This window comes from Pseudopodoces humilis, chromosome 2 (assembly GCF_049639895.1).
Source record: "Pseudopodoces humilis isolate 2021_Gansu_Grassland_sample_001 chromosome 2, ASM4963989v1, whole genome shotgun sequence".
Taxonomy (NCBI): Eukaryota; Metazoa; Chordata; class Aves; order Passeriformes; family Paridae; genus Pseudopodoces; species Pseudopodoces humilis.
This window is the reverse complement of record NC_142201.1, coordinates 59,977,441-59,999,620: the sequence shown is the minus strand read 5'-3', so window position 1 is coordinate 59,999,620 and position 22,180 is coordinate 59,977,441. Positions and strand designations below refer to the sequence as shown.

Genomic DNA, 22,180 nt, shown 5'->3' with positions numbered 1-22,180 from the left:
AAATAATAACTAGAAAGCCTCTGGCATTTCTCGGAGAAAGACCTGAATATATTTTGCCAGGACAGTTGGTTGAACACCGCTGCAGCTCTATAACCCTTCATTTCTGTACACAAAGCCTCGAAACCATTAAGGTCTTAGGAGAGACCAGAGAGGTAGGAAATGGGGGGGGGGGGGGGGGGGCGCCCTGGCTTATTACGTGGGCAGCAGCCAGGCTGGCCAGGACTTTGGCACAGCTCCTCCCTCTGATGGGGAGGATTTGGTTTCCATAGCAGCAGCAGCACGATTTCCCCCACTCTTCCTCTCCGGGACCTGTATTCCACAAATGCATGGGAGTTATATTTCCCCCCAAGGCTTTCATTTTCCTGCTGCACGGTTTTGCCGTGCTCCAGCAGGTCTGCCTTTTTCCGCCTTTTTCCATCTTTTTCTGACACTGGATTGAGGAGTGAGAGGGGGCCATGGGGATGCCGTGCAAGCATCACTCTCGCCTCCCTCTCCCTCTTAACACCGCTCCACAAAAGACGCAGTGTTCCCTGTCCCCAACTGACTCATCTTCTCTGAGGTCCCGCTTTTCCTTGCCTGTCTCCAGTGATCAGCTCACGCATGCCTGGCTTTCCATAACAGAGTAGGGCTGTGTGCAAGTGCCAGGCGCTCGCACAAAGCTGGAGCGCTGCCTGCAGAGGAAATGTCAATACAGGAACACCAGGCTATTTACAAAACCCCTCTTTATCCTGTGACAGAGATGCACATATCTGTAAAACAGTCATACCTGCATATACTCTCCTTTTGATTTTACCCACATGAAGCACATGAAGACTCTTGTTTCTCTTGATGAAGAGGACTTTTTCTTTTGTCAGTACAAAAGAGAGGAAGACATGCTCAGAAATAGGATGGCATAACTGCAAACCACACCAAGTATTCTGGGGACTCGTAGGAGGATCTGAAAAGCAAAGCCAATTCATTTTTTGCAGCTGATCTGCCTTCAAAACAAGTGCTCCTTTAGTTGTACACATTTGACATTTGTCTGCCTCAGGACCAAGGAACTGAGCTGTGTTCTTGTTAGTACCATAAAATATTTTCTTCTTCAGTGTGGAGTCAATACAGGGAAGAGGCCAAATTCTCCCCGATTTTAGCAGGCTTCCCAAGATATGGGTGCACAGTATGTTGTGCATGCATACCAGTGTTTTCTGTGCTCTGGAACATCCCAACCCACATATCCAGGGCAAATGCACACCAGGGAGCCCTACTGGCAGCTGGGATGGGGGAGCTGGGGCTCAGCACTGGGCAGAAGCAATCCTCAACTTTTAGGTCACAGCTGGCACTGGTCCTAGCAACACAGAGGCTGCCAGGCTGAGCCTGCTTTTGGTGCAGGCTCACCATATAGGGTGGAAAGGTTGCAGAGCGTGGCACAGCTTGGTGACTTGACGTCTCACGGAGCTCACAGCCCATCCACCAGTGGGAAGTGCACGGCTTGGCATCCACCCACACTCAAATACTACTCAAGACTATTCCCACTGCTCCTACCAGATTGTTCCCACACTTTGGGCAAGTCAGTATCTCTTCATCTAGGAGAAAGAGAGTTCACTTATTGGCATAAAGATACTTTTTCACTACCCAGTTGTTATTAATAGTCACTAATGTTTCTAAGCACCTTGAAAGAAGTGGTTCCGTCATTGCTTTATTGCTTTTAGTAATAACATTGGACTTACGGGATGAAAGAGCCTCAAAGACTGCACTCAGGATTCAAGACCTCCTCGTAGAAAGCGATGCTGAGATAAATTTGACCACAAAAATCTCATTAATTTCCATATGTCACTGAATTCTCCAGTCATCTTGGAAGAGCCTTTTGCTGGAGAGCAACATCTGTTCTGTCTCAGAAAGATGGTAGTAAACATCACATCTTAATTAAAACTCTGTGTACAGTTTTGGGAGACATACTGGTACCTCCTAGGAAAAAAAAGAATCTTAATGGCTTTGCTCCCATGTGCTGACAAAAAACGCCTGTTACTGTCCTTGTTTTGGCAAATGCCAAGTCCCCATTTGTCAGAGTCAGAACGGAGTTCGGAGGAAAGGCAGCAAAAGGACTCTGACTCCTCTTGGCAAAGTGTCCCTTGGCTGAGAAAATAGCTTTACTTTTCACAACCACATTGGTAAGAAAGCCCCTCCAGATGAGTTTCCAGAGCTCACAGATGTAGGTCACAGGTTTAGCATTGGATTTGTTAGGTACACTCTACCTTTTCTTCCACTGCACTTAAATACATTTCTAAATGTGTTTTCTTCAACCCGCACAATGCAGGGTGACCCTGATACACCAGCTGTTACTTTATCAGTCAGGTAAACAAATTGACTGCAATGCAAATATTTCTTATTCTTGGTTTCCCTTTCTTGCAGACCTGCAACAGGACTAGCATAGTTATAGTCTCATTCAACATGAATAGAAGAGCTTCAAAAATCTTTTTTCAGCATTCAACCCTTATTTGGGCCCTGCAAGTTTCCAAAAAAAGTAAAATTTCATGAGAATTCTGTTCTAAAACTTTTTTTGTTTGAATAAGCCTGGAATAAAACTGGAAATTCCCCAAAGGATGCACCAGTGCATACAAATGATTGAAACATTTATTTTAGTTGAATTCATTCAATAAAAGGACCATTGCAGAGCCCTTCAGGATCTATCATGATATAGAAATAAAAATATTTGGAATATATAAGTGAGAATATGGGTTTCACCAACCATCTGCTGAAGACTTTCGTGGCTCCCACTTCCCATCAAGTTCCTCTGAGGTCAAGCAGCCTGTGAGTTCTGGATCCCCATTGCCCAAACATCTCCACAGAAGGTAAAATGTGTTGGTCTTATCTAAATGCCATGGAGGTGCACAAACCCGAGCTACCTTCTGTAGTCAGCGTTGCAACCTATCAGACCTAGATAGGACAGTATGAAAATGAACCACACCCAGTTTTTCTCTCCTGGCTATAAAGGAGATCTTGATTGACTAAATCAAGTGTAAATATCAGTGTTTCATCTGTCTGAAGTAAAAGAGTCACAGAATGATTTAATGAAGTCTGGAGCTCCAAAGCCCTACTAAGAACAGGGCTAACTTCAAAGTTAGACATGAAAAGCTGAAGCCCTTGTCTAGCTGAGATTTTAAATTTCCATGGCTGCAGATATCATTGCCTTGCTGAGTAATGCCCTCACTGGGAAGGAAAAACCCCCAACTTCCATGCAATCAGAATTTCCCTTGACATAACTGCTAACTGCTCCTTTTTTCATCACTATGCAGCATGAGATCCTTTCACTCAGGATTAGTCTGACTCTGACTTTCTCTAAAATCCTCCATTAAAGAGGGTTGTAAAGGTGTGAGCAAATCCCATCCTTGGTTCCCCAGCCCTGGAGCAAAAGTCAGCTCTGTAGTCTTTCAAAATGCAGTAAGCCCCAAAATGTTTCAGATTAAGGAGTGCATGCTCAAATGCTGGGATGTCCCAGAAAAGCCTTTTTGTCCATCAGAATTTATATCCAGCACTAGTGCTGAAGTGGGAAGATTTATGCTAGGCTACTAATTTATTTTCTATTTTGGGTTCATCCTTCCTTTGATAGCTGAGCTGGATTTGCACCTCTTGGCATAATCTGATGTTGGTACAAACATGCATTTTGCCTTTGGAGGCATAGCACAAAGGCTGTTCCACAATCCAGGCTATAACTCTTTCCCTGGAGGTCTTTCAATCTATATAAAGCACAGTGTAGCTGAGTACAAAGCAGATAGAAAGAGCACATAGGTCACAACTGCATGACTGTGACTGCAATGAATCCTGTGACTGTACTTTAATTGTAACCTGCAGTCTGTTTTGATTAGTTACATTTCTCTTTTTATTTTCTTTTACCAGTGACCTGCTTGTTTTTTTAAAGAAAATTAATAAATAAATCAAACCAATCCAAAATCCATCTTAATCTATTTCTATTTCTGTTAAGTAATTTAGTATGATAGTACAGTAAGTCAGCTCTACAATTTAAATATAAAAAAGCTGGTATTCATCAATTTTTGTTTAGTTATGGATGGTGTTGACATAAATGCTGACCACAATTATGAGCTTATTCTGGAGCCATTCATTGAAAACGAATGATGGCATAGCCTCACTTTCAGGAATGCCTAGAACTGCAAAAATGAAGTGGATAGAATTAATAAAAAAAATCAGAAGCTTAGTGATTTGTGTCCTTGTGAAAGCCTAGGCAGATAACTTCATAGATTTTTATTTTAAAAAGAAAATAGGAGCTGCATAAACATGTAAATGAGCCATCCAAGAATGAGCAAGCAGGAGAAATATTATTGCTATTTGGCTGGCTGGCATGATATATATATATATATATTAACAAAAACATGCTCAGAGTCATACATGGCTCTTGTGTGCATTTTTAAACACAGATGCATAGCTGAAATTGTGTGCCTATGCATGCAAATAAGTGATAAAAATATGGATGGAAGCATATGCATTCAAATGAGTTGGCACCTCTATTCAAATGGCAGAGAAATCTGTATGTGTCAGGATTTCCTCTAAATTCCAAGAATCTTTCTTCCTGGACTTGTCTGCATGTTCTCAAGCACACAACAATCTCTTCTGAGATACTGGAGACCTTCAAGTTCATTGCTACATTTCACATTTTCTGCCAATAACTCTGTGATCATGGTCAAAATATTTTCTATGTATGAATTTCATATATTGATCCTACCACCATATTCTTTCGCAAAAGTACTCATGCTTATTTTCATTCTGGAGTAATTTCTTAGTTAATCAGTATGGAGTAGAGTTTGGCCTCTTTAAGATGTCCCCCTACAGACTGATGAAAGCATATGTTTTCCAGGTCCAGCTCACAGAGAGTCCTTCAAAACCCAGGTCTAGTTCCCAGAGTGGTAGGCTTGAACAGCACTGTCATCATCACCACCAGAAAACAGTATCATCTCAGTTTATATCCAATATGATGAAAAAAAATTAGAAGTTAATACTAAGAAGATAATGGAGAAAGAAGACTACAGTGCACATCATTAAATGAATTAAATGAAACAAGAGAGAGGCCATGGCAGATTGGCTTTTGGCTAACAACACTCCATCCTCCTGTATTTTTTTGGAGATGTTGTGCTCCCTATAAACAAAGCAAATTTTCCGCTCCAAACTATCTGGGATTGTTCACTTCAATATTTAAACACACTCTCTTTGGTAGTGATTTTACAGTTCACATTCTTGTTTTCACAAGTTTTATTCATTTTTTGCTGGCGCTTGTGAAGCCTGTCATGAGGACTTTGAACTTGTGTCCATAAAACACACTTTCAGTTCCCAAGCAGCTATACCTGAGGGAAGGTGATTCACACTCCTCCAGTCAAAGGACTAATCAGGTTAATCACAGCTGATCAGTAATTAAAAACACAAACATAACATCCACAAAACATTTTCTCATGATCAGTCCTCAAAGCTGAAAATTTTAAATATCATCCAATTCAAAACACACCTATGAAATCTGCAATCTGCAAACAGAAGTAAAAATGCTACAGCAATTTCAAATGTTACCTCAGGTCACTACAAAATAAGCAAGAATTAAAACGTTGCCTCCCACAACCGTTCAGATTTTCCTGAGTTGGTCTGTAGAAACTGCATATTCAAAATTTGAGAATTCTGATATCCCTACCACTTAGAAAAGCATTCACTTTCACACAGTGGGCCTTCTAACAGCATCCATAGCCAGTCTAAAATTGTGGAAGAACTTTACAGCATCCAAAAGTAGACAGTTATGACTTTTGAGAGCATGAGGGCCACAAGCTATTACAGCACAGTGCCAAAACTAGCTCTATCTCCAAAAACTCATGAAAAGGCACTGGTTTTTCATTGTAGATGATGAGCATTTGGGGTGCTCCATGACAAATGCAAACCCTGCTGCAGATGCCCCCGAAACACATAGTAGGAAAAGCCATGGGATTTCCATTCTTTGAGCATCTCCTAGAAATCTCCCCTTCTCCTTCCTCAGATCTGAGAGCCTCTGGTATATGTCTCATGGCTCTGAAATTTTGGGATGGTGCTTTCAGGGCCTGGAAGTGTGGCACAATCCTACATGCCTCTTGGTCTGTAGATCTTAAATTTCTAGACCCTTGAGATCTCTGTGCACTGTCTATAGAGTTGCTCATCTCGTGAGCTGTGCTACTGGCATTGCTGTCTCTGGCAGTGGCATCACCCAGGAAGGAGAATAAAACCACCATAAATTCACAGATTACAAGTTTCTCCTTAAGGTTTTCTTATGAGAAGTGTGGAATACATATTAAACTGACCACTCAAAATCTTGAACCTACTACTACCAATATGGCTGAGCTAGGCAGGATCAAGAACAGACAAAAGACACAGAAATTTTTTTTTTGCTTATTTGTTTATTGCTTCAAAACCAGTAGTGCTCAAGATGGTACTTTGGTAACTTTGTACTGCACAAACTGAAGCAAAATATACAGTGGATAGGGTACAAAACATCTACCTTGCCAATTCCACATGTTTCTAGCACAACCCAAGATAAGTGGGTTATTTCTCTTCATGATCTACCTTTTCTCAGGCCTGAAGCCTTGCCCAGAGTCTTAAGTGGCTGCCATGCAAGTAAGGAGTAGTTTCACAGTATTTATCCCCCTTGTCCTCTCTGCCTTTCTAGGACCAATCAGGAGGTCGATCTGCCTTGTCCATTGTGAAATAACTTCTGCCACAGTAATTAATATAGCTGGGATTAGAAATGTTAGCAAGTATTCACACAAGAGAGTACTTGCCTCCTTTACTCAAGATGTTCAGATGGGGCCTCATAGCAGCAGGGTGCCTGGACTTCTAAGCAACAAGTTTGGGATTTGTTCCATAACAAACAAGAAAAGATTCTTCAAAATTTAGACTCTCATCTCTTGAGCCAAACATACATTATGCCATTTATTCTTACAGCTTACTTCAGAGAAACATTATGATAGAAAATCTTCCAAGTCTGCCAAATTGGGCTGTTAGCCAAGCTGACTGAAATATCAGAAAGCAGCTTCTCTTCCACATTTTCAGTTCAGAAATACAGCTGCAGTGGGCAAGGGCAGATCTGCCCTTCATTGCAATTATTCTGGCCCCAGCAAGGTCCCAGAGTCCTGCATGCAGATAATACAGACAGTTATCTTAATCTGCCTCCCACAATTAACTGTGGTCCTCTCCCTGCCTGCTTGGATTGGAAGCTTGTGAGTGAATGGTATGCCTGTAGCAGGGTTTGAATTAGGGATGAAGAAAGAGGAGAACTGAAATAAATCTATAAGAATTCAATACTCCAACCCTTCCAGGTTCTGGGGAAGAATTCTACCACACAAAGAAGCCTCAATAGCTTTAGCAACTGTGGTGAATAGCTACCCACAGGAAGATGCTTGGCAGAACCACTTTCTGCTCAGACAATAAGGTAGGGGCCATGTTTCCACATCGATAAATTCTTCTTGCACTAAATCTTTAATAGGCAGGTGTAGAAATGTCTTTATCATCATGATGCTGTCTTTTTTCTGCTTCTTGTATCCAAGAGTGTCTCACCATGGATATCTGTTTCAGGCTAGCTGCAACCCAAATGAGATTTTTGTTCCCTGCTTCTGTTTGTGTATAACTGAGGCTGCTGCAGAGCCAGGGAGTGACTGGCTGCTTTTTCAGTCTCAGATATTGGCTCCATAGAAAGTGGTTCATCATTAGCCGGTGCACTCTTTAACTCACTTGCTAAAAGGATTGCTGCTGTATACCTCTTTTCTCCTATAATTTATTAGAGTGGGAAAACAATATCATTCTTTCCTTCTAGCCTCTTCCCAGTTTGCTAGGGATAAATGAGTATGTATAAAGGCATCCAGTCCTGATGTGAATATAATTCAAGGAATGAATTTTCAGTGTCGCACGTATGGATATTTTTTCTCCCTGCAAAACTGTGAAGTTATTTCCATATTATTTTAGATTCCTAGTATCAGCTTTTCAACCTCAGATACTTAAAAAGTTTTTGCTTAAGTTATAAATGCTCTCCTACCATAAATTCCATGTCAGCCTCAAAAATAACAACTATTTTTCACTTTCTGGATTGAGCCTCCTTCATGAAGATTGTTTCTGGAACAATGTGATGAATTATGAGTTATAGCTGGGAAGCCTAAAATAAATCCAAATTGAAGTGCAATAGGTTATGACTCTTTTGGAAAACAGGGAAGAGAGGGAAACCAAGGTCATTCAATTAAGCTTTTTTTTTTTGTATCTAAAAGCACCACTTTGAAAGCCTATCAGAAAAAAAAAAACAACAAGTCTCTGTACAAAGTTCAAATGTCACTCTCCTTCTAAAAGTGCATGTAAGTGAAAACTGATGAACACCTAATTGACATCAATAAGGCAGAATCTGGAGAACTAAGAGCTGAAGGGTCATCTTAGGAAAGACTAATGGAGCTAAATATTGTATGTAAAACTTAGCTAAACATTTATTGAAGGGAATATAACAATCTACAATCTATGAAGGAAATATTTATTGAAGAAATAAGAGGACTGGTTCATGCAGATAAATATACATAAATAATAAGATGAGCTCTGTGGAAGATGGGCTCTTTTCAGCATAAATTGAGATTTTAATATTTGTTTTAACTTGCAATGGCACTTCTTCAATTTTTATTTCAGATTACTCCTAATATTCAAAGTAGAAAATAAGAGCTGCTTCAAAAGTTGTATTGAAATCTGTCATCCTGAAGATGTTGAAACTAGCTTTGTCTAAATCTTTTTCTCCTAAAAGAACATTTAGTTTGAGCAGTCCAACTTTCCCATTTTGTCACGCCTGTATTTTCTAACAGACTTTTATGTTAAATAGTAATATAAACTAATGAAGAGGAGTCAGCTGAAGTTTGCACTTCTTAACCAATATACACACAGTCAGTCCCTTCTCAAGAAGCCATTATTAAAGGAAATTAGAGAAATATAATTGTACATGGGACAAGACTCTAAAACCCAAACTATGTCACTCTGATGAACACATCTACTAGATAAGGAGAGTGCAGAATTATCTTGAACTTTCCCAGTCTCATTAAAAGCAAAAAATTGCTGCTAACCTAGCCCCTAAAACATTAAGTGAATGCAGGGTTGCTCAGGAGATTTTTCTCAAAATATCTCACCATCATCACACCATATTTTTGTTGCAATGTCATTTATGTCAGCAACATATATTTTGAACAAAAGCTACAACATAAACATCAGTATCGACTCTGAATCTCTGTTTCTGCCATGGCTAGCATGGAGTTACGTGAGCCAGAATGTGTCAGTGCTGAGGGAACCCATGGATCCAAGTTGCAGCATAACTGAAGGAACTGAGTAAGATCCAAGTATCAAATGCAGCAATAAACATCCACAAACCTAAAGGAGCCTCTCTAAGGAGTTTTTTGATTGACTCACCTTTTATGTCCTGCAGCTTTTTATGGGGATGATATAAAGAAGAAAGCACAGAGTCAAAATAAAATCATCTGCATGACCCAGTTTTCTTTAATGATAGTTTTATGAAGCACTTACTAAAAGCACATATTAAAACTGACTGAAAGTGTTTGAGTTACCTGTCACAATTTTGTTTTCACAGCTGAGTTTTTTTGTGATTCATTCTTGTGTAGGAAAATCATGTTCACCTATTTCTAAGAAAGATAACCAAAGCAGAACAGAAATGCTTTCCTTTAGCTGCAACATATGCTTCAATATTGCTTTAGGATAGAGCTCAGTGCCTCAAAGAGAAATGATAAGGTATTTATTTCAGACAGCTGTTGGAAAAATCACTTTCAATTGGCCAGAATTATGATTCACTGCTTAAAAATATTGCAAAAATTATACATTTTGAAATATGAACACTGTTTTCAGGCTCCCTTACAAAATGCATGCTCAGTTTTATGGTAGGCTCACTCCTCATTTTTATGTTGCAACCTATTTATTTCAGTTTGTTTGGGCCTTTGCTACATGTAGAAGGGGAAAGATCAACAAAACAAACACAGTATTTAGCAGTTCTGAATTACATTTGCACAAGAATAGAGAAAATGAACCTTTATATCAAATTAACTGTAAAAAGAACTCTCTTATTTTAGTGACATATTGATTTTTGTCTCAGATCTCTTTTCAGCTGCAGGAATCAAATAGAATATCCATGCCATGTCCTTGCTCCCATGACTGTCAGAATTCAGGTTGCCCTGGAGACATGATGCTGCATTCGTAAAAGGATAAGAGAGAGAACTCAGTCCTGCTGTCCTTTGGAGATCATGCCCCCAAAATTCTTCTGTGGATCTCCTCTCAGCCCTGAGAACTTGCAGACAAAGACAGACAGACAAGTATTTGTAATGCGAGATGCTACTGTAAATTAAACGCTTACTAATGAAAGATCAGAGGCATCACTTAAAAAAGCTAGCTTCCTATTTCTCTGCATGCCTTTGGGAAATACATAATCATGCTTTTTAGCAGCACAGCCACAGGCACTGTATATTTAAAGTAAGCACAACAGCAAAATCTCTGTATCTTATAAAAAGGCATTACACTGGGTAATGATTAATAGCACCATGGATATAAGAATATATTCAACCAGGACAGTTTTTAAATCCACATACATATCTATTCAAGTCATTCACCTTTAAGCACTGGATAGTACCTGCTGGAAATGGAAAGTGGAACAAGCCAGCCTCACAGGCAGAGCTTGCTGTCTTTGGAGGTATGTAAATCCCTCAGCAGGTCAATACATTATTTCCTCTGTCACATATAGGATTTACTACTCATGACACTGCACTGTCCTGTTAATATTGTTGCACAAGAGGCCTGAGTTCAGGAAGGACTTTGGTACTCGGAGAACAAAAGCTTCAAACAAATGACATCAAGGCAAGTGCACACGCGCAGCCCCTCTGGGCCTCGGGACAAATGAGCGCAGCTCATCTCCCTCTTTGCATCGCCCAGCAGCAAATTGAACATGGAGTGGAAATGAGGACAGCAGTGAGGGAATCTAGGAATATTGACTTATTTGCCATGTAAGCTGGAAAGTGGTAGCTCTTTTGGAAACCTATAAAATAGGAATGGTTTGGAGGATAGTGATAAAGACACTGTGCCAAGAACAAAGTCTCACGCTGCTGCTAAAAGAAAAAAAAGCACAAGTATACAAAAGAAAGCAGCACTGGTGCTGCTCTGAGCAGAATGGCACCTGTGTCTTCCAGCTGCTTGTGACCACATTCACACCTCACAGGGCAATTGTGAGTGGTGCTGGACAGAAATACAGTGATGCACAAGAGATAAGCATGAGGAAAACAACGTGTGCAAAGACGAGCACTTTGCAAATCCATGTTACTGCTGGGAAAGGAGATGCTTTCCTGTAACTGAATGCTTGTAATTTGGGAGGAATTACATACTTTCTGCGAGTCAAGATGTATCCAAATGCTCTGCTGAACATCCAGGCCCACGGCTTCTGAATTTGTAGCCAATCACAAAGGCAACTGTCAAATTCAAAACTGCCTTGCTCCCATCCTGTCTCCTCAGGTTGTCAGTAGACAGAGACCAGCAGTCACTGATGGAACTGACCTCTACAAATGCATTAAAAACATTTTTAATCTCATTTCTTTAATAGTTTTCCACTTTGCCATACCTGTAGCAATAATTGGCATGATTTGGATAAACATTTCACTAATTACCTCAGGCTTCGATCTGTGCCTCTGAAATTTCACACTGCTTCCCCAGGCAGAACAGCTTGCTAGAAATGCCCTCTTTTACTGGAATAGTGAATAAAGTCTTTCTCAGACATGTTTTAGTACACTTCATTCAACTATATAGTGTAAATAAAGAGGCCCATATTGAGAATCTACAATAGTAACAAATGTTAATTGCACAGTAACAACTAGCAAAACCAATATTCAATGTGATCATGTTGTGTGCTCTCCTCAGGGCACACCATTATCATAATTAATGTTATTTAATAATAAGAATAGGGAAAATGCAGCTTATAAATTCAATGGATATTAGGGTAATAAATGGGACCTGATAATTAGTTAGGTACACTTGAACAATCTATGAAGCATTTTGAGAGCTTCTCTAGAGGCCCTGAATCATGGGTGATGTGCTTGCCTCCTTCAGTGAGCAACAAGAATGAAAAGTAAATAAACAGATATGTGAAACAGCCTAGTCTCCTTCTTATCATACCCTTCCTCAAAACTTTTTTTTTGTTAATACCAGGATTACCATGCCTTTGTAGCAAGGACTTTTGAAAGAAGCTATGATTCTGGGCCTAGCCTGATTTGAGACTGAACTTTACAATATTTTCTTATTGGTTGTGGACTTTTCCACCTCAGTCATCCATGTGCAAAAGACTGTTTCCTGTCTCGAAAGGTTAGCAGTCTAGGTAATTAATGTAAAAGGAAAAAAAGAACAATTGTGGTAATGATTTGTCTTCCAAAAGGTGAAGCCTTTGGTGTTTCTGCTCATTCTGATGTTCTCTCCAGCTTGCATAGCCCTACCATGACCTGTAAATGGTATTTTTCTAAACATAAAATCTCTATTGTAATCCTTGAGCAGATCAGAACAAGACAGGGCTTAGTATCAGTAACAGTATATTACTGTGATAATAGCATATTAATGTGACCTAATATACTGTTGGCCATTTGAACTGTGGTAAGGAGCATGACTGCAAGATCTTTCTACTTACTGCAAAGATAAATGAATTAGTTTTAAACCATCTTTGAGGTGAAATGGGATAACAGCAGGCACATGGGCCCCTATGATACTTCAGCTGTCAAGCACCTTGCAGAACCAAGTAACTCAGCTGTTTTTGATGGCATACCCTTAATCCACAAGGGAAGAGGGTTAGGTGAAGGGCACCACTGACAGACACGCTTTGGCTGAGCTTCAGGTGCAGGGACTGGAAGCTGTGTAGTGCTACTGCCCCTATAGCTTCAAGAAGGGTACCTTACCTCACTGTTATGTCAGTTGGTTTCCATAAAGTGGTACAGAAATCAGAGCAAAGGGACAGAACTAAAAGGTGAAGGTAGGCTCTTGGGTTGTTTTTTTTAACTAGTGCAGCAAGATAAGGCTGTCAGTATCCATATAATTATCCTATCCTGTATTTAACTATCCTATATTTAGAACAAGTCAATAATACATGCAATACATACCATGCACACCTGGTGTGCAGCAATGTGCTTTGAAACTCTAAACAGAGTAGTGTGAGTGTTGCCCCTGTTGGATCCCGAGCCTCTGGTTTGAAGCCAGCTGAATGAATGGTAAAAGCAATGGAAGGGTTTTAAAAATGCAACTGAAAATTGTCAGTGACTGCAGGGCTACAGCAGCAGAAAACTATTATTTGTGAAGAAGTAAGATAGTTGGCAGAAGCATATTTTTTTCATAGATGGTTACAGTCAGAGAAAATACTCAGAGAAGTGTGTTTTCTGAAAGAAGTCAGAGAAGAGCCTTCTCAGAGACTTCTCTGAGAAATATCATTCACAGGTAAAAGGAAGTTTTTAAGAAAATGTCTGTTCTTCCAGAAAACAAGGAAAGATCTAATTCAGTCAGCTCCAAATCAAAGTGAAAACAGATTATTCCAGAAGCACACAGATATTAGAGTAACTTGGCAGATGATTATAGAAGCAAAAGTAACAGCATGTGCTGTGTGGTGCTTTGCAAACCACATGGTTTGGACGTCCGTCCATCCATCCATCCATCCATCCATCCATCCATCCATCCATCCATCCATCCATCCATCCATCCATCCATCCATCCATCCATCCATCCATCCATCCATCCATCCATCCCTGCAGGATGGAAAAGCAGCGCGAGCCAGCACTGACCTCTAGTGGGCAGAGCGGTCAGACCGGAGAAAGCCCACAGAATCCAAAATAGAAAGTACGTCATGCGAGCCGCTGGCCCAAGCCTTGTGCTTGGCAGCTCTTCAAGCCGCAATTAGCACAGCTTTACTGTTAGCAATCCTTCGCTGTCTGCGCGTCAGAAAACATCACGTCTATTGTAAAATCTAGAGGCATTTTTTTTTATGGTTAAAAGCAGACAGTGCACACAGTGCAAAGTAAGCACTTTGCTCAGTAAGACACATAAATCCAGCTATTGGTCAGTAAAATTAACTTGGGATAAATTAACGGAACTTTTTAGATATTTAGTGAGAAACTTGGCATTGTTGAGACTATCAATGACATTATCGAAGCACCACTGTTTAAAGAAAAAAAAATCCTAAGGAGACTTGGACATACACATCATAAATTAAGGGTTTTAGTCCTACTTTTCCTATAACCAAAAATTACAGAATGGTGAGAGTTCATATATTTTCAATGTCTGCCCCAAAGGAGCCTGCTTGCTTCTCACTTCCAAGTTATTTTCCATAGGACAAGTCCTTTAAATGTTTTGGAGTTCTTTAAACTAATCCAAAGAAGAAAATTAATCCCATGCACAAAATTTTGTAAGGCTTCAGCTGAAACTATCAAAGTTGGGTGTCTCAAACAGGTAACGTGCAATACTGGCTTCCCTTCCTGTATTAGCAATGTCATACAAAGTGACATTCAGTAGTCTCAACCAGAAACTAATGAAGACTGGCGTTTTTTGGGCTTCCACCACCTTAAGATGGTGAGGATTCTGGAAAATTTTTGGTCAAGGAGAATCCATAAACTTCGAGCTTGTATCTGGGTCTTATAGAAGGATTTTGCCACTAGTGTGGGTTGTCCTTGTTTCCTTTGCACCCTGCTTCACACAAGAATTGCTGTCCCCACACCACAGGTACTTATTCTTGTTTCAGAAGGTCAAGGAAAGAAATAAGCAGGAGAACCTCAAGACCCATGGATTCCCTACTGCAAATCCGTGAAAGGAGGAAAAACTTCTATGCGGAGAGCAGGATGCCAGACAATGCAGCAGACTTACTATCTAAATGCTGTTCTAGAGAAAGAGACACTTTCTCAGTCTTTGATTGATATGAAGCCAATCTGTGTCCCAAAGTTATTGCCATCACGAAAGTGAGAGTAAAATTTATCAGGGTGGCATGCAGTACAGAAAGTGATGTTTTGGTTCTGGTCTGTGATAGAGTCATCTTGGATGTTCTCAGGAAGAATCCCACCTCTCTCAAGAAGAATCCTGAAAAAAAAAAGAGAAACAGAAAATATTATTTTCTGTACATACATTCCATAAGGCACTATCGTTAAGGCAAAACCTCAAGTACCAACTGAACAAACCAAACTGTGCCAATATTGTGACTGGGGCTTTCATTTGCTTTTTTTGTTTCTTTCTTTCAGTATTAGACAAAAATAATTATTCTCCTGCAACCCGTAAAATCACATTAAATTTGAACTTTTGTCTGTAATTCATAAACTAACAATATATAACAGTATAACAATAAAATAATATCTGAAATCCAGCAAAAGTGAGCAAATACCATTCATTCAAAAGTATCCTTTCTTGATCTGCAAAGAACTAGAGAGTACTTTGTTGAGAATCCTCACCATATTAGGGCTGAATAATACAGTATCAAAATAATTATTGGTAATGAATGTGGAATTAGTCTTTTTCTCCCTCAGGAGGCCTACCTTGTTGCTCTTCTGATATCAATATAAGGACTTGCAGAGTCAAATAGTCTCACACACTTTGGATCAATTCTATGAAATTCTTTTGCTGATTCATGAGGAAGTTTATAGCAGCAAGGTCCCACAGATGGGCCCAGCACCACAAGGATATCTTTCACGTTACAGCCATATTCAGATACCATAGCATTCACTGTGGCCATAGACACTCCTAACAATGTGCCTTTCCATCCTGTGAGAAATGAGAGGTTGAAAAAAATTGATATACATTTTCTTTTTAATTTTCTAGCACCTAAAAATATATGCAATTATTAAAGGTATAAATTAGGAGATGCATTTACATCTAAAATTAAATAATTATATCTAATAATAAATTAGCTTAGAACCTGCCCTCTCCCCCCCACCCCCCCCCATCCCAAACATACAGATTAACAGCAATCAGTTTTCTAATATAATTTTGTGGAGATGAAAACTACAGAGAATTACAGAGTTCTTTTTCCCTAAGTGTCCTGGTTTGGGCAATTATAGCACAACTCACAGCTCCTCTGTGCTTGAAACATTTAAGTGGGAATACAATATAAATAAATCAGAAATATATTTTTATAATATGGTCCAAGTGTTTTAATGCTGTTTTTAGGGAAAAAAAAAAACCCAGGCTCAAGCTATAGATATTATCGTTGTTTGGAACAGATAGAAGAAAGCCCAGCTTTGGGTTCTCGTATCTCAGTTTGAGTCCCAGGAAACCTGTGCATTGCACAAGGGAGTGCAATTTGCAATTCCTACCAGAATGAGCAGCACCACAGGCTTTTCTGACAGGATCAGCAAACAGCACGGGTATGCAGTCAGCACCTGGAGCTGCCAGTGTGACACCCTTCTGATTCGTAACTATTCCATCATAGTTGTCAGGCTCTGTCTTTCCCATAATACACACAGCATTAGCGTGATCAACCTGTCAAAACAAAACCAGAATGTGGACAGTGACATGGCTGCAAAACAACTGAGCTCTGACTAGTACCAGGTTTTTCTTTGACATGAAATACTCTTCTGCACTGACTACGCATGGAAATCAGGTGCTCACTTGTTCAGATGCCATGCAGATGTATCAGTAGAAAGCCACTAAAGAAGCGATGGTGTATTTTTCCTTTAGTAGAAAATGCTCTGATCATTTATCTGATTATCCTACTTTGTGGTAAGTTAAATATTAGAACAGACTTGGAAGAATCAGTGCTGCTTCTCCATATTGTGCCAAATGGCTGATAGTTTGGATGGCTATTCTCCCAGATAAGATGCCAGCGTAAATGTTTTAATTGTCCTGCTTATCACAAGTTCTTGTTGACAAAGATAAGAAGAATGCCTACAATTTAGCCAGTGATACATGAAGGAATATCTGAGCCATTTACTTGAATCCATTGTTTTGTATGATACCTTGACTCTGTGAAAAGCCTCTGGGTTAAATCCAGCAACATTAGCTAGCCGGCGGAGATTTTCTTTAACAACAACTTGTGGATCCCTCCGCTTGGAGCTGCTGAAGAGATTGCAGGAGCTTAGAGTTGGTATATAGGAGATCCCTCCTGTCCTTGTGGTGAACCCATGTAAAAAAATATCATCTGGCAAGGCAAGAAGACACAACAAACAACTGCTTTCAAAACAAGATCAAACCAGCTGTTACATGGGTTTATACTGAAGAGGTATGGAATCAGCCAGTCAAGTAGAGAACTGCTTTACCTTGGATTTATCTGTGGCATTTAAATATAAGGATTCCTAATTTCCTCCTTGCTCATAATCATGCCACAGTAGGGACACTGAGACATCAGGCATGTCTGTGGCTGCAGACCAGCAGAAACTCTTATCCTGCCTTTCCAAATTATGATGGTAACTCTCGAAATGTGTAATTCCTACACAGACAGGAGAAGATTTTATGGTCTGCCCTCACTAAACCCAGGACTGTCTTTCCTCGGATCATGCTTAGGCCTGAAGAGTCTTGTCAGCCTTTTGCTGTATTTCTATTGACACTTTTTCCTCTTATACACATTATACACTATTACAACATCATATAGAGTTATTTGATCCCTGAAGGCATTTCCAAATCTTACCCATTTTGCAACTCCCTTGAAGAAGTATGCTTGGTAAGTCTGTTAAAAACTCTGTTAAGAACTATTACCTGGAACTCTCTTTACCTGGGATCAGGGAAGATCTGAGGATGGTGAGCTCCCCTTTCAGACTTGGCAGGCTTTCCAAGTACATCTGAATCTCACTGTGGATGAGTGCCACGTTCTGTGAAAGAAGTGTTTGCCCTTCATGCTGATGTTCAGATAGCTGCAGGTTTTCACAGTCAGATACCACCTCTAAATCCTCAAATTCAAACTGGTAGACTGCTGTAAAGAGATGGTCTATATATACTTTCATTAAGTCTTTTCTTAAGGTAGGGAGAATAACTTTAATGATGCTCAGGTCATTTTCATCCAGTCTCTGTTTGACGGTGTACAAAGCAGCAGCTGTAGTCTGAGCACATACCACCTCCAGTCTCCTCTTCAGACTCTGAAAACTTCTGAGAGCTGAAAGCAAGAACTCTTGCTCACCTTTCCTTTCACTCCCCTGCCTCTGGCAACACATGACATAAACACATGGGGCATGGATGGCAGAACATTTCTCAATAGCTTCCAGAGTGTTGTGTAGTAATCTTTGGATGTTGTTCTGCAAGTTGGCTGGGAGGCTGAACATATCTATCAGTACTGCTTCCACCATATTCCAGGATATTTAAAGGTTTCTTCAGCTGTCAAGTAGTAACAAAACATGAAAAACAAACAAAAATCAAGAACGGCAATGTTAGTCTGAACACAGAATCATGTTAAGGCATTTAATTCAGGGATACTGTATAGAGAAGGTACATAGCAGTTAATTACTGACTTAGGCTTTCCCAGCTGCATCAAAAGAAATTCCAACAAAAGAAAACCATCAGAAATGTATTTATTTAATTATAAATATAACAAATTATATTTGTTATAATTATTAATTAATTATTAATGATTGTTCATTTAAGTGTTTAGGTATTTCCCTACCACCCCACCTACCTCAGGTCTTTCCCAGGTCAGGGATGATGAAAGGTTGGTACATAAAATTAGATATATTGAATCAATTAACCCTCATTAGCTTAATGGATCTTCTTGACATGATTAAAGGGCTGTCCTCCAGCTTCCATGACGCAAACAAATACAGAGGTCCCTTAGCTTCCTGAGACTAGAGGAGTTTCTGTAACATTTTCTTTGGAGGTGTTTAACATACTTATGGCTGAGGTGGAGCTCACCTCTGCTACCCCTCCTGGTAGTAGGGTACTGAGCTGTGAGGGCAATAACATTTTTTCCCCCAGGCCTTCACAAGACCTTTTGTATTTCTCCCTTTTGCATTTCCAAAAGCATTGACTTGCTAATTTCTGACTTCTGTGTGAAGGGGCACATGACAATAGTTCTTCTTTTCAGCATGCACAAGAAATCAGTAGTGGTTACTGAAACTTTGCCTAGTAATGAAAGAAGTACTTGGAACTAAATTAAAGCAATAGAATACTGTGCACAACTTCCTGACTCAGCTTTTTCACTCTGCTAGCTGCACTCTGCTCTGAAATCAAGATGTCTTAAGCTTATGCAGTATCATCCTATCATTCACATTTTGTCTTGTGGCCCATGTTGTAATTCCAGTTTTGGTGGTTAGTTTTTTCACTTTTCTGAACTTTGTTGATCCAAGCCTGCCTAGGCCTACCTGTGGAAACTTGTCAATCCATCTTTTCCTCTCTCTGTTGCTATAAGGGCCTATTTTACATATCCCCTCAGAAGCGTCTCACTTTCTTTTCTCTCTCTCTCTCTGATAATCCTTCTGTTTCCAATGCAGGCATCCACAGGTCTGGAACAAAAGGCTAGATCCCTCTGCTTTGGGAACCTCAAAGACACCTACTTAGATTTCAACTGTGCTTGATCTAGGAGAAATATATGCACCTTTACCAACAGTTGTAAGATCCCATAATAATTCAGAGTATTCTTAAACACCACCTTTTTTTTTTTTTTTTTTTTTTAAGCAACAGATTGTGCATAAATATTAATTCACTTGTAGGAAAATTCATATCTTTGCAAGAACAGAGAACCTGAGAATCTTATAAGTCTTTGAAATCAATGCTCTGCTGCCAGAGCTAACCACACCAAATAACGTCTGGCACAATTTTCCTGCCCCCAGATCTCATTCTCCTGTAACCACATGAATGTTCTGGCTTTACATCACTTCATTATCCTGCAGAAATACTTCTTCTGTGTGTACTTGAGGCCTATCATTATGGTAGGTGTGATATACTCCTTGGCATTTTATGGCAGTCAGTGGATTTCCAGAGTTTCTCCACTGAAATGAGAGGTCAAAGACCTTTGTGGTTTTAAAGGACAGATTATTTAGAGAAGGTTTTACAGAAAACATTCTGTATTTTCTTCATTGTTCTTTCCCCCAGACTGGAAGAAAAATAATCCTGACTGAAAATGATGTTTTCCTTTCTGCGAATTGAACACTTACAAAGTTTAATTAGTGACTATCAAAACAGGTGAGCTGAAAATATCAAAATGTGATAGCAGATAAAAACAACTGCCAAGGAATTTATGACTTTTGATTTTGCTCAGAGTATTATTTACGCACAGCTGATAATGGATTTTAGAGGAAAGAGCTTGCTAAGAAAACAGTGCTGAAAAAGACTCATGCCAAAAACCACGACTTAGGAAATCGTAGTGTTTCCTTCCCTACCCTGACACTCTCTGTGGGAGGCCTGTCTGAGTGACACGATCCCAATTAAGATACAGCAAATAGTCCCAGGAAAGACAGTACAACAGAGGGGTGTAGTGCAAAAACAGATTATTGCTCCACTTCAGATATGTCAGTAGTGGAAGGTAAATAGAGTTCATTGCTATCATTGCACTCACCCAGAAAAATGCCACCAAGGGAAGGGTGGAAGGAAAGTGTTTGATGAGGGAGAGGTAATTGCCTACGTTGTTATAAAGTTGTGTATGCACTGCAAAAAATCCACAGGGGCAATTACTGGGATGTGCACGTACGAACAATGGGGCTGATTCACCCTCGTATCCTTCCAGCTTTGCATCACAGAGTCCTAGTGAGGACAGTGGTGTCAGAATAAGTTTGCTTACAACCATAGCAAAACTGATTCCTTTCTAAGCCACTCCAAAAAAAAACCCTTCTCAAAACACATGCTTGCCAAGCACAGCAACTTTTTAGTTTATGGGAGATGTATTCCTACTTATTTGGGTTTCAATTAACATGCTCTACAGTCCCAGTGTCCCAATGAAGCCACATCCAAAGAAGTAAGTACATTTATTAAGGAGTTGATCATTTTGGTACACAGTTCAAGACAAATACTTGCACAAACTTGAAGCCAAGGCCACCAAGTTAGCTATTTTCTCACTCCCTGAAACTGACAGTACAAACATTTGGAGGGTAAGAGACTTTTTTGCACAGATATCAAGAAAAGTAGATCAAAGAAAACGATCAATAACGATATAAGAAGTGAGGAAGGTAACAAGAGCAAAAAGTAGAAAAGCACAGTGAACACAGAAAAAGAACAAGGAAGGAAATAAAACCAGGCTGCAGAGAAGAGACAGCCCAGGGTAGAAAAGAGATGCAAAAAAGCAATTTTCAAGAACCCCAGAGATCTAATTCTAAAAGTTCACTGTTGGCCAAGACAAGATTGCTGACAATTTCCTGCATCTTTGAATCCTGCTGGTCATCTTATTTTAGTAGAGAAACTGAGAGAACAGACATAATTTTTTTAAAATTAAAATGGCAGGAGATATTTAACATCTGCCAGAGAGAGATGCCCTGCGAAAGAAAACAGGTCATTGAAGCAGCCCAAATGAACAGAGATAACAGCACATGTGTAATATTTCAAAAGAGCAAACAAAAAAAAAGAAAATACAAAAACCAGGAGGAAAAAGTAATACATTTAAGCCTCCTAAACTGGATTAAAATAAAACATTCTTCCTCTTTTTAGGCAAGGTTGAAGAAACAGAAATCATCCCATACAATGAAAATACTGAAGCGCACACAGTTTTCATAAACACAGGAGTTTACTTACACAGGTGGACAATCCTATTAAATTCTGAAAGGTACCATCTGAGATAAAATACGCAGACATTTCCAGCTTTATATATCTCACTTCTTTCAATCTGGGAGCTGATTTGTACAAGCTGGAAATTCCTACGCTGTGTAAGGCTGCAGTAGGAACCTGTATTTCTTCTTTTTTGACGGGACCCTGCTTTGCTGCTGGTTACACCGGAAAGAACAAACTGTACCGCAAGGCACCAACATGATTAATAAGTGCCTGGGGAGGGCTGGACGCGGAAGCTGCGTTAACCCTGCTGTGATCACACCTTCCGCTGCACCAGCTTTGCACAACCGCAAACCAACTCCCAGACGCACGGCACAGCCAAGCAGGACAACCCCACAAAGAAGTTAAAGGAAAACTTGTGCAGAGTGAAGGAGTTTCCTTTTTCTGAGCTGTAGCTGCATGTTCCACTGAAGAATTTGGCAGCCAGTCATAAAAAAATATATTCTGGACCTAGACAGAGAGGTTGCACAATGTCAGCTTTTGGGGCCACAGG

At 39.8% G+C, this 22,180-nt stretch overlaps 1 protein-coding gene across 8 annotated transcripts; it reads right to left on the bottom strand.

Annotated features, from left to right (window-relative positions):
- Positions 1-9,740: 9,740 nt before the first annotated feature.
- On the bottom strand, positions 9,741-21,860 carry LACC1 (laccase domain multifunctional purine nucleosidase 1). Of its 8 annotated transcripts, XR_015771876.1 has the most exons (8): positions 21,655-21,860; positions 17,720-18,315; positions 16,968-17,149; positions 16,326-16,491; positions 15,549-15,774; positions 13,815-15,099; positions 13,143-13,239; positions 9,741-11,747 (listed from the first exon to the last, which is right to left on the bottom strand). XR_015771876.1 is itself a non-coding variant. In XM_005516388.3 (7 exons), the coding sequence occupies exons 2-6, from the start codon at positions 18,285-18,287 to the stop codon at positions 14,925-14,927; spliced, it is 1,317 nt and encodes a 438-aa protein (XP_005516445.1). In that variant the 5' UTR covers positions 18,288-18,315; positions 21,655-21,860; the 3' UTR covers positions 9,741-13,239; positions 14,890-14,924. The 8 variants fall into 8 exon arrangements, 3 of the variants coding, with proteins under 3 accessions (XP_005516445.1, XP_087907629.1, XP_087907628.1); XR_015771872.1 differs by having other exon boundaries at positions 9,741-10,306; positions 11,391-15,099; XR_015771873.1 differs by having other exon boundaries at positions 13,143-15,099.
- Between the last annotated feature and the right edge of the window lie 320 nt (positions 21,861-22,180).